The sequence below is a fragment of the Dromiciops gliroides genome, chromosome 2 (genome assembly GCF_019393635.1).
Source record: "Dromiciops gliroides isolate mDroGli1 chromosome 2, mDroGli1.pri, whole genome shotgun sequence".
Classification (NCBI taxonomy): domain Eukaryota; kingdom Metazoa; phylum Chordata; class Mammalia; order Microbiotheria; family Microbiotheriidae; genus Dromiciops; species Dromiciops gliroides.
In genome coordinates this window covers 530,209,524-530,224,420 of record NC_057862.1, presented here as the reverse complement: position 1 = coordinate 530,224,420, position 14,897 = coordinate 530,209,524, and the positions used below count along the sequence as shown (strand labels likewise).

Genomic DNA, 14,897 nt, shown 5'->3' with positions numbered 1-14,897 from the left:
ACACACACAGTGTTTTCTGTCTTGTCCAGTTTGGGAAGACCTACTGGATTTCATGCTTCACTGGAATAGCCAAGAAGCTCTTGTCACCTCCGCCTGATAAGGCATTAGAGGACTTGCCTGTTGGGACCAGTAAAGCACATGTGAAAATGCTTCAAAAACTGCAAAAGTGATACTGATATAAAGTTTATTGTGTTTTCCTTTCTGGAGGGAAACCACTTGGATGTTAAGAGGTAAAAAGACATCTTGGGAGGCCAGGTGGGCAAAAATTACAGAGTTTAAAAGAACTTTAGCTTAATTCATAGAGGAGGGACACGTAAGTTTATCTGAGCAAATAAAGAGAACAGAGAACATGCCAGACCTTTTGATGCTAACATCAGGGAAGACACCCCACCCTTGTCCAATTGGGTTTGGCTGTCACTGTCGGCCACCAGACTGGGCTGGACAAAGGATCTGACTGTACAGAGCCATCCTTTTGCTCTTCAAGTCGGCTGCCTTCCCTGTGGGCAGCTGCCCTCTTTCACTCATCAAAGCCCGGAGGCTGTTCTAGAGTTAGACTCAGGGGCAGGACCTGCTGGCTTCCCAAGCTCATTTTTCCCTTCCCCAGAGGGTCTCTCAGAGATATTCTGCTTTTTCCTTTTGGCTTATCTGAGACTCTGCAACCCAAGAACACCGCTCCTGCCACTCCCAAAGCCACATGGCAAAGACAAGAGGGCTTCTTCACTCACTCAGACTCAGCCATCACAATAGCTTCCCAGGCTCTTCAGGCCCCCTGGACTTTGCTGGGTTAGGAAATGCCGCCATCTAGAGGCTTGTTTTAGGGAGTGCAGCTGGGCACCTGTCTTTAGCACCTAATAATTTCAATAATTTCTGACTATCTCCCTTTTCTCCCTCTGGGTTGATAATCCCCTTTTCATCCATTGCTGAAGTTTGGCTACAGCAGAGATTTCAAAGGAGGCCCTTTTCCAAACTGGAATGAAGCCAGTTAAGTTGCTCCCTATCTTTTCAAGGCACCTAGTATATGCATTCACTACACCAGAGTATAAAAAAATAATCTTTTAATTGCTTTGTAATTGGCACAGATGGCATAATTCAAACTCACATTTTTTTTATTTAATGGACTATGAACCATCACATTGTGTAGCTTTGAAAGCGCAGAAATTATATTGGCTTAAGAATTTTTAAAAATTACATTCACATAATATTCTCAAGATTAATCCATGAAATTAAGTCCAGGGATTGAATAAATTAAGGAAAAAAGCTAATTGTAGGGGGAAAATTCCCAACACACACTAAAGATCTGTTTTCATGAATTTTCAATAGTGCATTTTGGCCATTTTCATGCTCATGAAAGCCTTGCTACTTTGCTAGCAAACAGGAAAATTTACAAAACTGTTACTTAAAAATGTGGCAAGATGGGAACAAACTTGGCTGCTGGAATATTCTGTAAGGAGGAACTCTTACAGTTAGTCCTGTTTGAAGCTATCGACCTGGTGTAGACTTGAAGGGCTCTGTCTGCTTCTGGAAAACCACCATTATTCACTATTAAAGCTCACCACCAGAAACAAGGAAGCCAACTACATATTGGAAAATTCATGTTGCCACCTGACTGGGGGCAAGTTCCCTTCCCTAGAAGGGCAGGTGGTGAGATGCAGCTAATCACAAATCTTATTTCCATGGCCAACACAACAGAAAAGCCAATCACACAGAGGGCTAAGTCATCAGCAGCCTTTTGGGTGTGGAGCACAATATGAGCCATGAAATTGCCTGGTTCAGCTATTCTTCAAGCGAGAAACTGAACATCATCTTTGGGCATTATCATGAAGGGGGAGAGAGGATGAGAGGGACCGATCCTATCTTAGGGCAGGTATGGGGGCTATTCTAGAGGGTTTTCATCTCTATTAAAAGTAGATGAAGCCCCAGTGAACAGTGAAGGGCAACTGAAAATACCTTTGACAGCAGTTAAGTATAGGCTTCGGTGAACACATTTCAACTTGGAAAAGGCATTCATGATTAGTTAATACTTCTGGATAGGATCAAGGATTAATTCTGATTTGGAACTTTTCCTGCTGAAATGCCTTGATTCTCCAGTTCCATGACAATCCTAAGTCAATGATCTAAATGGGCCCTAAGGTGTCAAAGATGCTAAGTAAAGATGAGTTCCACCAACACAACAATTAGTAGAGTTCCAGGTCTTAACAAAAGCACTATTGTGCTACAACCTGGGATATGAAAATTAAAATTTGGGTTAGTGCATAGTTAAAGTTTTCCACACCAGGGCCCTTGGCAGGTAGTTGCTTGTGCTTTTCTTGGTTCAATGCTCTTGGGCTACCTCCACAGTGGCCTTTACGCTTGTTGTGGCCTTGTCCACAGCCGGTTTCTTGGAGTAATCCCGTTCTCCAAAAATAGTACTTCCTACACGGACATTTGTGGACCCCACTTCAATCTGGGGAGAAATGGAGAGAGTTGACGTTGAATCCTGAATGACAATAAATGGTGCTCTGGGTATACTTCTCAATATATCTCTCACGTACACAAAGAGGCAAAGAACAATTACAGGGTATCGTCCTGTTTCAACTGGGGCACCTCAGAGATTTCGCAGTCTACCACCTAATCCCCTCTCGTTGCCTTTAGTAATGCACCTAGGCAGCTACAGGCCCAGTGGACAGAAGCTTACCGCATGTTGGAAATCCATGGACATGCCCATACTCAGTTCCACCTGGTCAATGGGGATGCTGAGCTTCTCACACAGCTCCTTCCGCAAGGACAATAGAGCCTGGTAGAATAGTCAAAAGGAGGGAAGGATCAGGTGAAAGATGTCTTCTCAGAGGTCAACTGAAGGGAGCTGCATTTCGACTTCTGTCAAAAGTTATTTAGTCCCTTTGGTTCGGAACGACCTCAGTTCTCAGAAGTTCCACTGGAATGTTTTCTGGGAAACTTTGCTTACTTCATGAAAAGTTTCCAGTAGAAAAGAAATCAAGAGCTCATTCTTCATAAAATATATATTCCAACTGAAAGGAGAAATAGCCATAGGGCATTTCTTTGGGAAGCTAGCTACTCCTCCCCTCTCCCATAGGTGAGGCTGCCATGAGTTTGACTTTAGAGGCTCTTTTAACTTGGCACAGATTTGTTAAAATCTGAGCTGCCTCTGAAGTCTGTCACCATTGCAAGCTCTTTAGCAACTACACAGAGCACTTCAGAATGTCCCAGCCAGAAGGGATCTGGGAGATCATCCAACCCCACACCTTTGCCCGAAGATTAGAGAAGCAAGATTTAAAAAGGGGAAGAGCGGGGCAGCTAGGTGGCGCAATGGATAGAGCACCGGCCCTGGAGTCAGGAGTACCTGAGTTCAAATCTGGCCTCAGACACTTAACACTTACTAGCTGTGTGATCCTGGGCAAGTCACTTAACCCCAATTGCCTCACTAAAAAAAATTAAAATAAAAAATAAAAAGGGGAAGAGCGAGCAGCTAGGTGGAGCAATGGATAAAGCACCAGCCCTGGATTCAGGACGAACTGAGTTCAAATCCAGCATCAGACACTTGACACTTACTAGCTGTGTGACCCTGGGCAAGTCACTTAACCCTCACTGCCCTGCAAAGAGGAGAAAAAAAAGGCGGAAGAGCCTCCCCCTCAAGAATACTGACTAATGAGTGTCAAAGTCCAGATTAGGGCTCATGGGCCTGTGTGTCATCCCACACATCAGTGCTGCGGGGCTGGTGCCAGTCTGCCACTGTACCTGGAAGTCTGGGTTGGGTCCCTGACTGAGGTCGTGTCCAAAACTCCCGATGGTCATCAGACCCACGAACTCCAGGCTGGGACACTTGGCATTGATGTGTTCCACTGTGGCCACTGTCTCGGAAGGCGGGAGTCCATGTTTACCTTCATGGAGAGAAAGATTCACATCCATGAAGCTCTAAGTGGCAGGAAGTGGCTTCATCTTCATCCTTTCCATGACTAAAACAAAGAGCAAAGTGCTCTTCTCTTTAAGAATGCTCAACGAATGGGCAACACAGCCTTGAAATTCAAGCTCTGCTGGCAAGAGACAGGACTGCCCTCAGGACTGTATGCAGTTTCTTGGGCAGAGCATTTCATGAGTTGGACTTTCTCTCCCACACTCAAGAATCCCCAAGAAGGCTTTGTTGGGGACACTGCTAGGTGCTACCTTGCTGTGTCATTGGTTGGATTTTTCCATATCTGTACTGTGAAGTTTCTGAAGATTTTATTAATACTACAGTTCATAGGATCATAGATTTAGAGTTGGCAGGAACCTAAGAGATCCACTGGGCTAACTCCCTGACTTTACACATAAGGAAAAACTCATGCCTAGAGAAGGTCAAGGACAAGGTCATACAAATAGCAAGTAGCAAAGTCAGTTAATAGATCGAGTACTAAGTGTGTGTGTTTATAATAAGAAATTTGCTTCTATGTATGTGGTAAGACATCACTGAACCTCCTGGAAGATTTTTACAAGAATTCTAGACAATGGTTGACTCTATAGCATACCACTGACTCTGTGCTTACAAAGTATCCTTATTTACTGATCTGAGTGGCCATAATCCACAGGTTCCATCACTTATTGAATAGAGTATTTGGATTCACTTGGTCTCTGAACAATGGCAAACTTCTGCCAGTCATTAAGAAATGGTGCAACTATAAATTGTATCTGGAGCTAAATACTGAATTGTCCATATGGAGGATGAAGCCGAATGGTGGTTTGTGGATGTGAATCAAGTGGGGAAGAAAATATCCAAACCACACTATCTCTTGTGAGTTAAGGAAACAACTACTGATGAGCACTGGTTTTATGATGACTGTGAACAAAGGACTTCTTATATTAGTTTGTAAAATAATAATCGTGCATACCTTCAACCCCAGCATGCCAAAGAAACTTACTGATAAAATCCCACATTGATTCTTCAGTGCTGTATGTACTAGAGCAGTACCGAAGATGAGAATTTATTTAAAATTTTAAATTTAAAAATAAAAAAATAAATCTGATAAATATTATCCAGACCCAAAATTTCCATTTCCTTTCTGGACTGCTGGCTGTGCTTAGTTAGGTATTCTCAACAGGCCCAAATCACCCCTCCTCCCCCTCAGCCGATACTCTTTACTTAAGAGGTAGGAGCCACCAAGCCTCCTGTGGGTGTGAAGCTATTCCATCTGTATGGCTGTGCACTCCAGGGTCAGCATCAGCTTTTATCAAGGCTGATATCATCAGTTGTCCCAGATGATCTAGAAGATGCTTGTGTGTGATGATAACTTGCTTACAAAGCATCTTTCCCATAACCACTCTGGTGAGGTAGGTAGTTTAAGTATTCTCATTTTATAGGCTGCGAGTCTCCTTCATCTCGAGGGAGGTAAAAGCCATTAGTTAGGTCTTAGTCACTTACTTTCTTCCCCACTGGTGTTAATCTGCACCATGACTTTTAATTTCTCTGGAGAACCTTTCTTCTGCCAGGAATTGTTTACTTTGTCTGCCAACTTCACTGAGTCCACAGTTTCCAGCATGTAGAGGTTGGGAACAGCTGCAAGGAGGAAGAAGCAATGGAGCAGGTTTGGTTCCCTACTCCACCTTTTCCTATGCGCTGCTTGCCTTTCCTTACTGAGCTCTTCTTAACCATAATAAGGTTAATAATAACATCTGGCATTTAGATAGTGCTTTAAGGTTTGCAAAGTACTTTACAAATATGTTGATCCTCACAACAACCCTATGAGGTAACTGGTACTGTGATATTCATTTTACAGATGAGGAGACTGAGAGAGATTAAAAGACTGGCCCAGAGTCAGTTATTCAAGAAGAATTTATTAATCACTTTTTATGTGCCAGGCAATGTGCTAAGCCATAAGGATGCAAAGAAAGGCAAAAGACAGTCCCTGCCTAAAGGAGCTCACAAAGCTTGTTAAATGCCTGAGGCAGAATTAGAAGTCGGGCCTTTGGGATTCTACATTCAGCATTCTACTTGCTGCTCATCCAGAAACCCAAGAGATATTATCACCGGGTATGAGCTAGAATGGGTGTTGGCACTGTTGCAGCAGCAAGGATCAATAAGGAGAGGGAAATAATGTACAGAATTAGACACCAATATGCATCCATGTATAAAATTCTCTATAGCTCAATTGAACAATCATTCATTCATGTACAAGATCTTTGCTTCAGGGAGAAGCTTGGGGTCATTAAAAGTCCTCAAGAGTTTCCCCCAAAGAAATCTAGCTCATTCTCTTCCTTCTATCCAATTCTAGGCCATCCACAGTGTCTAAGAAACATGTACATGCACTTTAGATGCCCTCTGAAGGTTGTCCATGCAGCAGAATTTCATAATCAAGGCAACAAGTATTCTTGATCAACTTGTTTTTTCCCTATATGATCTTTTTAATACAAATGTCCTTGGCATTGAAATAAAAATGCTGCATGGCCAGAAGGTCTAGAATATCACATTAAGGTTGCAACAGGAAATGAAGAGGTACATGATAAGAATGAGTAGGCTACAATATCTAAAAAAAATAAAGTCGATTTTTTACAACTATGAATAATCTCTCCTTCCAACTATGCTCCACCCTCCTGCTCCCACTGAACAATTAACAAAAAATAAAATCCTTGATATCCATATGCATAACTCATTAGCCATGATCCTTTAAGATAACCTTATTCTGCATTTTGAGTCCACAACAACAGGAGACAGGGCTGCACATTTCACCACAGGGTTTCAAGCTTGTGTTTAATCACTGCATCAATCAGAATGCTAGTCTTTCAAGTCTCAAGTCTTGCTTTTCTTTACAATGTTGACTGTGATTGTATATTCTCCTAGATATGCTCACTTCACTTTGCATCCATTTATATAATTGAACTGACACAAAGTTCAGTTCTATGTTCAATAGTTTCTCCTGAAACTGTCCATTTCGTCATTTCTTATGGTACAATAATGACAATACATTCATGTTCCATAATTTGTTTAGTTACTCCCCAGTAGGTAGGCCCTCCATTAGTTTCTAGCTTCTGGCTATTACAAAGGGCTGCTAAAAACAGATTTGTACCGAGTCAGCTAGGTGGCGAAGTGGATAAAGCACTTGCCCTGGATTCAGGAGGACCTGAGTTCAAATCTGACCTCAGACACTTGACACTTACTAGCTGTGTGACCCCGGGCAAGTCACTTAACCCCAATTGCCTCACCAAAACAAAACAAAAACAAAACTCAAAAACCAGTTTTGTACCAATAGGTCCCTTTCGTCTTTTTTAAAAATCTTTTTTAGGGGTACAGGCCTAGGGGTAGTGCTGATGGGTGAAAGAGTATGCACAGTTTGGGAACCTTTGGGGGTGGGGTAGTTCCAAATTGATATAAACTGAAACATCTAACCAACAAATAGCTGTGGGAGAGTAAGGGCATACAGGTTATCAAGAGAGAGGATTGAGCCGTAAACAGCCCATGTTTTCACTAGTAGCCATGCAATGACAAGAGAGTGAGAAGGAAGAACCTGGAGTATTGGGTGGGTTCCCAGTGTACAAGAGTGGCACAGGTAGAGAAGGAGTGGATGGCCTAGAATTTGTGCCACTGAGGAGATAATAGATCCATCAAATACTTGATGATGGGCCACACACTCTGCTAGGTACTGGCGACATAACAATAAAAAAATGAAACAGTCCTTGCTCTCAGGAATAGATTTACATTCTACTAAAAGAAGCATGACAGGGACACACGTTTGTGTAAGGCAGCCTATTGGGTCTGGGAAAAGCATTCTTGAAAAATAAGAGGAGAGCACCACAATTCAGATGGCAGAGAGGGCTGAGATGTTGTTTCATAGCTGGTGAAGAGCTAATCTTCCAGATGGCTGGGATAACAACATGAGATAAGGCTGGAGCCAGAAGTTTCTATTTTATTCTCAAGGCAATAGGGACCTCCTGAAGGTTGTGGTCAGGGAAGCAAGGAAGGCCAGGGAGGGGCCAAGTACTCCAGGCCAGGGGGAAAGTCAGTAGATGGGAATCTCCTGTGTAAGAACAGCAAGGAGGCCAATGTGGCTGGATCATGGTGGGACGGAAGGCATAAGAAGCCTGGAAAGGCAGGAAGTGGCCAGCTCATGAAGGTGGTGCATCATTAATGGGCAGATGGTAAATATAAACAAGCATATGGACTCCAATTTTAAAACTCTAGGTCCAGAGGCACCAAATATTCTGTTTTTGCAATGATGCTTTACCTTGACAATATTAAGAATTTGAATTTCTTACCTGAAAGGAATCTATTCCCACCAATAGGTAAATCAGATGAGTTTTCACTTGAGGCTTTTTCTCTTACCTTTCATGGAAAAGTGTTAGTTTATTTCCTTACCAATCAATTTGTTGATGTTGTGTTTCTGCAGGTGGCCTATGAAATGCCACTTTATCTCAGGACATGAAGATAGAATCTGGAGAAAAAGAGGTGGGAGGAAAAGGTGCAGTTTGGCTCTGATCTTAGGGACACACATTGGGAGCACTAGCAGTTACCTCCTGGCTGGGGATCTCCACACATATGTGGTTCCCCCCCCCCCCCAACACAAAAGTTCCAGGTGTACTTGGTAAACCACTACTGCGATCCTTTCTTGGGTTCCCAACAGATTGGAGGGAGATTCAGGTATGGTTCTAGGCCTCATGCCTCACCTATCCCCCTGGCTGGTTCCTGCCCCTGCCTCCACCTCACACCAAGATGAGTAGTTCTGCATCCAAGTTTATCAGGGCTTTTAACTTTCAACTGGATTCCCCAGATTGCAGCAAACTACTGAAACCTACCATTTCTAGGGAGAAAAATCCAACAAAGATCTAGTTACATTGTACCATCAGATTCTTAAGTGGAAGAGGTTTTAGGTGAGATTTTCCTTAGCTGGGAAAAAAACATGGGACCAAACCAGAATGGACAACTGTCTGAGCTCCTCTGCTTTCCCCTACCAGAAACAGCCCAGGGAAAAAGATCAAGATTTAGAAGCATGTAAAGAGAGTCTATAAATGCCCACTTACTTACTTTAGTATTTGATGCTTTTTCTAACAGCTCTTGAACCTAAGATTAAAATGAAAATTGCATGAGTCCAAAATCCAGCAATTGGTCTTCTTCTAGTCCAGTCAGATACTTTCCCTGAAGACATGGGGGGGGCACAGAAAGGCCACTTACATAGTTCTCTCCAAAGCTGCGCTGTCCATGAGCATAGGCCTCAATCACCATGTCAGCAGGCTTGGTTTTGCTTACGGCTACCAGACGGGGTTGAATGGCTGGGAGATCCTGCCGAGGGAAAGGCACCATACTTGAGTGAAAGGTGGAGATATTCACCTTGAACTATCTGGCAGTCAGAAAGAATTATCCCAGCAAATCTAATGGAAAAGTATTAGAGCAAGAGCCCTGACAAACCCAATTTTACCTTTTTTGGTTCTATAGGGAATAGTATTCTTTACCTTTAAATACATGAGACCTCAAGTTAATCTGCTACCCCAAAGACTTTTCTTCCTCAGCAGAAGCAGTAAGAAACGGTTAGGTGGCAATCCTTCGACCAGAGAGAAACCTATTTACTGGGCCCCGATTCCTTAAGAGTTAGGAGGGGCATGCTGCACTGAACTGATTTTCCTGTTCCTTTGTGTTCCTTGTAAGCCTGAGTAACTCAGTTTCAGAATAAGGAGAAAGGGAGAGAAGGGAATTATTTGGAATTTGTGACTCAGAACTGCTTAGAAGGAGAATAAATTCAAGTTCAGTCAAGAGAGATGTGTTCCCCTTTTTAGAGGGGGGTCATGGGCAGCAGCCAGTTCTAAGACAATATTCTTTAAATTAAAAACAAACAAATTAAACATCTGTGTTCAACCTGCTTCTACCTCAAAGAAAACAGGTAACAAAAGGCCTAGTTCTTGAAAATCCAAAGGCTACAGCCTTTAATTCCTTTCCTTACTAGGAAAAGAAAAACCATCTGTTTGTATGCAGTAATGCTTTGACTGGTCCCTTGCAGATTCCTTAATACAAAGTAATCCAGCACTAGTCAATGGACCAGTATTACTGTGTGGGCCAACAAAGAAGCAGGTACAGCCCAGACCTTGAGCTTTTTGGCAGCTGGGTTTGTAAGAGACATTAATTTCTCTAGAAGTGTTCTTCTCATTATATGCAGTTTGGAGTGGCTGAAAAAGAACACAGGAGATCTAGCCAAGAACAGAAAAAAAAATGGATGCTTCAGACATCCCATTCCCACCAGCTGATGGGCTCTTTGGAGGGTTCTGCCCAATGATCATGATGGCAAAAGGGGCTAAGACAGACCTAAAATTTTAGAAATGGAAGGAACCTTAGAGATCAACTGGGCCAATCCCTTCATTTTAGAGATGAGGAAACTGAGGCACAGGGAACTGAAGTGACTTGCTCATGGTGATCAGAGCTAGTTAATGGGAGAGACAGGACGGGACTTCCACTGTAGTGCTCTTTCCCCTAGATTAACTGCCTCCTTTTGCAACTCTAACATGGGTTCACTCCACCCCACCCCTTAGCCTTCTCATCCACAATAGCAAAATCCCAAAGGAAGGCAAGATAGCTGGCCCATGAATCAACCTATAATAACAGTGTCGGTTGGGACGCAAGAGTCCTGCCTCACTGCTATAGATACAATCTAACTCCTTTCCACAATCACTATTTTAAAAGCAGAATCTCTCTTTCAAATGAAATCCACTGACCTAGGTAGTTATGAACGGCTCTTACCAAATAACCACAATCACTCTCAGGTATTTCAAAGAATCAGAGAATTTTCAGTTGAGAGGAACCTTTAATATTTCTTGAGGGATGAGGGGGTAGGCTTTGGGAAAGGAAAGAAGAGCTATTTCCTTCCTTACTGATTGTCACCACCCTGCCCAGCCCCAAATTTTGCCCCACTAGCCTCTCTCATTCTTCCCAATTTACCTTACCCCCAAAACAAAGTCCTACAGATAGGTGTGGTAGATAAGCAGAATGCTCTAGGTGAATCAGGAAGACCAGAGTTCAAATCTAGCCTCAGCTCCTCACTAGGTGTACAACCCAGTCACACAGCTAGAAACGTAACACACTTAACCTGTTTGCCTCACCTTTGTCATCTATGAAATGGGGATATAATAGCATTTACTTTTCAGAGTCATGAGGATCAAATGAGATAATAATTGTAAAGCACTTAGCATAATTCCCGGAACATAAGAAGGGGTTTTGTTAGGCATCATCATTCATTTTCTTTTCTTTTTTTTGCTAGGGGCAATGAGAGTTAATTGACTTGCCCAAGGTCACACAGCTAATTTCTGAGGTCACATGTGAACTCAGGTCCTTCTCAATCCAGGGCTGGTGGTTTGGTTTTTTTTTGTTTGTTTGTTTTTTAGTGAGGCAATTGGGGTTAAGTGACTTGCCCAGGGTCATACAGCTAGTAAGTGTTAAGTGTCTGAGGCCGAATTTGAACTCAGGTCCTCCTGAATCCAGGGCCGGTGCTCTATCCACTGCGTCACATAGCTGCCCCCCATCATCATTTATTTTCATTAGGAATTGCTGCCAGGAAATATTTCACTTGGCAGGTGTATTATGATTTCTACATTGAGAACCATTTAGAATGACAGACTGTTAGCATCAAGGACCATCAGTCCACCCCCACTCTTATCCCCTCCGTTTCACAGATGAGGCCAAAAATGCCCAGAGTAGAGAAGTCACTTGTGCATGGTAATAGTCAGAGGCCAGATCTGGCATGTGAGTCTCCTGATTCCCAGTCCAGAATTCCCTGTTTTCCAAGTCCATTAGAGCAATAGAGGGGGCACCTTTAAAACACTCCCTATTTATCTCACTTTAGATGACTACCTCTTACTAAAGGGGTTGTAACTTCTGGCCTGTGGTCATTTCAAGAGGAGGAAAACCAACCGCAAAGAATCCTCACACAGCACTTTGTTGGCACTTCTCTCTCTCTCTCTGGTGGGGCAATGAGGGGTAAGTGACTTGCCCAGGGTCACACAGCTAGTAAGTGTCAAGTGTTTGAGGATGGATTTGAACTCAGGCCCTCCTGAATCCAGGGCCGGTGGCACTTCTCTTATATACAAGAGACACTAAAATCTTCTTTGAAAGTCTCAGTGAGGTGTGGAGGTGGCCTTGGCTTCTCAAAGGCAATGAAAGGAGGGGGCAGCTAGATAGCACAGTGGTTAAAGCACTGGCCCTGGATTCAGGAGTACCTGAGTTCAAATCCAGCCTCAGACACTTGACACTTACTAGCTGTGTGACCCTGGGCAAGTCACTTAACCCCCATTGCCCCACAAAAATAAACAAACAAAAAAAAAAACCAAAGGCAATGCAAGGTCTTGCAGATCTTATACAATGAAAAGGCTTTGAATGTGGGCAAACCTTTCCCCAACTGCCACAAAAGACCAGGCTAGCTAGATTCTGACCAGACTGGCTGTAGGGAAGTAAAGTCTACAGGTAAAGCAATTCTTGAAGTTGTTGTCAGTCATTTTTCAGTGGTGTCTGACTTTCCATTTGAGGTTTTCTTGGCAAAGACACTGGAGTGGTTTGCCATTTCCTTCTCCAGTTCATTTTACAGCTGAGGAACTGAGACAAACAAGGTTAAGTGATTTGCTCAGGGTCACACAGCTAAGTGTCTGAAGCCAGATCTGAACTTAGGAAGATGAGTCTTCATGACTCCAGGTGAAGAACTCCAGCTGTGCCACCTAGCTGCCCAATTCTTGAAGACTTATCTAATAAATCGTAGACGATGAACAATTTGTGTAAGTTATGAAAGTATTCCTAAGAAATAGTAGTGCTTGTCCACACGACAAAGTGGATGAAGAACTGATCCTGAATGAATCGAGGAAGACCTGGGCTTGTGTTCAACCTCTGACACACACTGGCCTTATACACCAAGACAAGTCACTGCTCTACACAAGTCTCTCTGGGCTATAAACTGAAGAGTGGGTGGTGATCTGCATTGGCAGAGGGAGATCTTTCTGCCAGTTAAGTCAGAGCCTGGCCTACACTTTGGCCTGCAGAATCTCCCAATTACACCTACAGGTAACATCTCATTCTCTCCTTGGCTGCATCCTATTCACATCAGCCTCTGCCCTTTGTTCCAGTCTTTCAAAGAATTTAGAACTTCAGTTCCAGGGGCTGTAGAAATCTTTGGATACAATGTCATAAAGCTCTCAGTCTTGGTGCCTGCTCTGGCCTATTATATCCTGGGGGATACAAGCTGCTATGAGTATCTTTCCTATAATCTCCTCTTGTTGATGAAGAGTAAATTCCCACTATTCCAAGTGGTTGTGAGTAATTTTCTTAGAATCTCATGAATTGGAAAGGGCTCTTGGGTGCATCAGGTCCAACCCCTACCTGAGCAGGAGTCTCATCTCTAAGTCTATCAATAATGGAAGAACTCTATTGTGGGAGAATCCACAAACTCCTAAGCTACCCTTGGAGGGTAGCTCTAATGGTTAGGGAGTTTTTCCTTATCCATATCTAAATCTCAACTCAGGTAAAACAAGTCAGATGGTGATGATAAACATTTTGAATTGCATTTACTATGTGTCAGGCACTGTGCTAAGTGCTCTACAACCCTGGGAAGTAGGTGCTATTTTTTGCTCTCATTTTACAGATCAGGAAACTGAGACAAAAAGAGATTAAGTGACTTACCCAGAGTCACACAGCTAGGAAGGATCTGCCGCAGCATTTGAACTCATGTCTTCTTGACTCCAGACCCAGTGCCCTGTGCTCTAAGACAGTTCTGCAAATACCTGAAGCCATCTGTGATGTCTCCCTCCCCAGAGAAGAATGGGAGTCTCCTCTTCTCCGTCCTAAATGTCCATCCCCTATGCCTCCGTCCTGATTTTCCAAAATGATTTAAAGCCCTGGCTGCCTCCTTCCGGACGCTCTACAACTTATCAAGGTCCTTCCTAAACCTCGGCACCCGAAGTGACCACAGCCCTTCAGGTGCGCTCTGACCACAGCGGAGACGGCGATGGGGCTGTCACCTCCCTAGTTACAGATTTGGGGGGCCTCCTCATTTTATGGGGCGGGAAACTGAGGCCCAGGGAAGTTGGATGACTCGCCCAAGGTCACACAAGAGAGGGAGCAAGTCTGGCCAGGGATCGAAGCAGGGTGCACTAGCTCCGGTTGGCTTTTTTTTGGGGGGGGGGTTGTCATGTCACATGATTGCCTCACGTGGAGCTTACAGGCCGCTAGATCCCGCCGTGGGTCCTTCCCTCTGGAGGGTACCCCCCACCCCAAAAAACTGGGAGACATCTCGAAGCAAAGGCTTGGGAAAGGGAGGTCCTGGGGGACCCCGCCAGAGATCAGACCTCCGCATCTTATAGGCCCTGGGCCTTAGCCCCCAGCCCCACCACCCCCGCGTCCATCTTCCCGTACGCACGTCACCAGAACGCCCCTAAGTCGCAGGCCCCCGAACCCCAGGACCCACGGCCCCTGGCCCCTACCCTCACCCGGGGCCGCCGCGCCACCGCCTGCTGCACCCGTTCCTTCACCGCCCGCAGCGCCAGCCCGACACCCAGTTCAGCAGACATGCTAGCGGCTTTCCATACATCCCAAGCAACTCCAGCAGGAACCCCGGCTCTCCTCCGGTGCGCTGGCAAGGACCTTCTTCAGGTTCCGCCCACTCCCAGCTAGTTAGACCAATCACCGCACGCCGCTGGGCTCTCCCGACCAATGACTACGCGGCCCCTTGACAGTGAGACGTCCTCGGCTCCCTAGAGAGGCCATATTGAGGAGGTCGAGGTAAGACGACTGCACCAATACCTGGCAAGGTGGGGTGGGGAGCGGGGGGCGAAGCTGAGAGAAGAGGCTGGAGGTTGCAAGTTCGCAGGATGTGAGCAATCCCCTAATATCTGTCATATTACACAGTGATTTGGGGGGAGGGGCAGAGCGATGCCCTACAGGATCCCTTCAGTTCCTTTCCTCCCCCTTCCTC

The 14,897-nt window shown here is 44.5% G+C and overlaps 1 protein-coding gene across 2 annotated transcripts; it reads right to left on the bottom strand.

The window, feature by feature from the left end:
* Positions 1–1,038: 1,038 nt before the first annotated feature.
* On the bottom strand, positions 1,039–14,565 carry LOC122742040 (pyridoxal phosphate binding protein). 2 transcript variants are annotated; one of them, XM_043986018.1, is made up of 8 exons: positions 14,407–14,565; positions 9,134–9,241; positions 8,987–9,022; positions 8,321–8,396; positions 5,393–5,527; positions 3,736–3,878; positions 2,675–2,773; positions 1,039–2,443 (listed from the first exon to the last, which is right to left on the bottom strand). In XM_043986018.1, the coding sequence occupies exons 1-8, from the start codon at positions 14,491–14,493 to the stop codon at positions 2,312–2,314; spliced, it is 816 nt and encodes a 271-aa protein (XP_043841953.1). In that variant the 5' UTR covers positions 14,494–14,565; the 3' UTR covers positions 1,039–2,311. The 2 variants fall into 2 exon arrangements, with proteins under 2 accessions (XP_043841953.1, XP_043841954.1); XM_043986019.1 differs by having other exon boundaries at positions 14,413–14,565.
* Between the last annotated feature and the right edge of the window lie 332 nt (positions 14,566–14,897).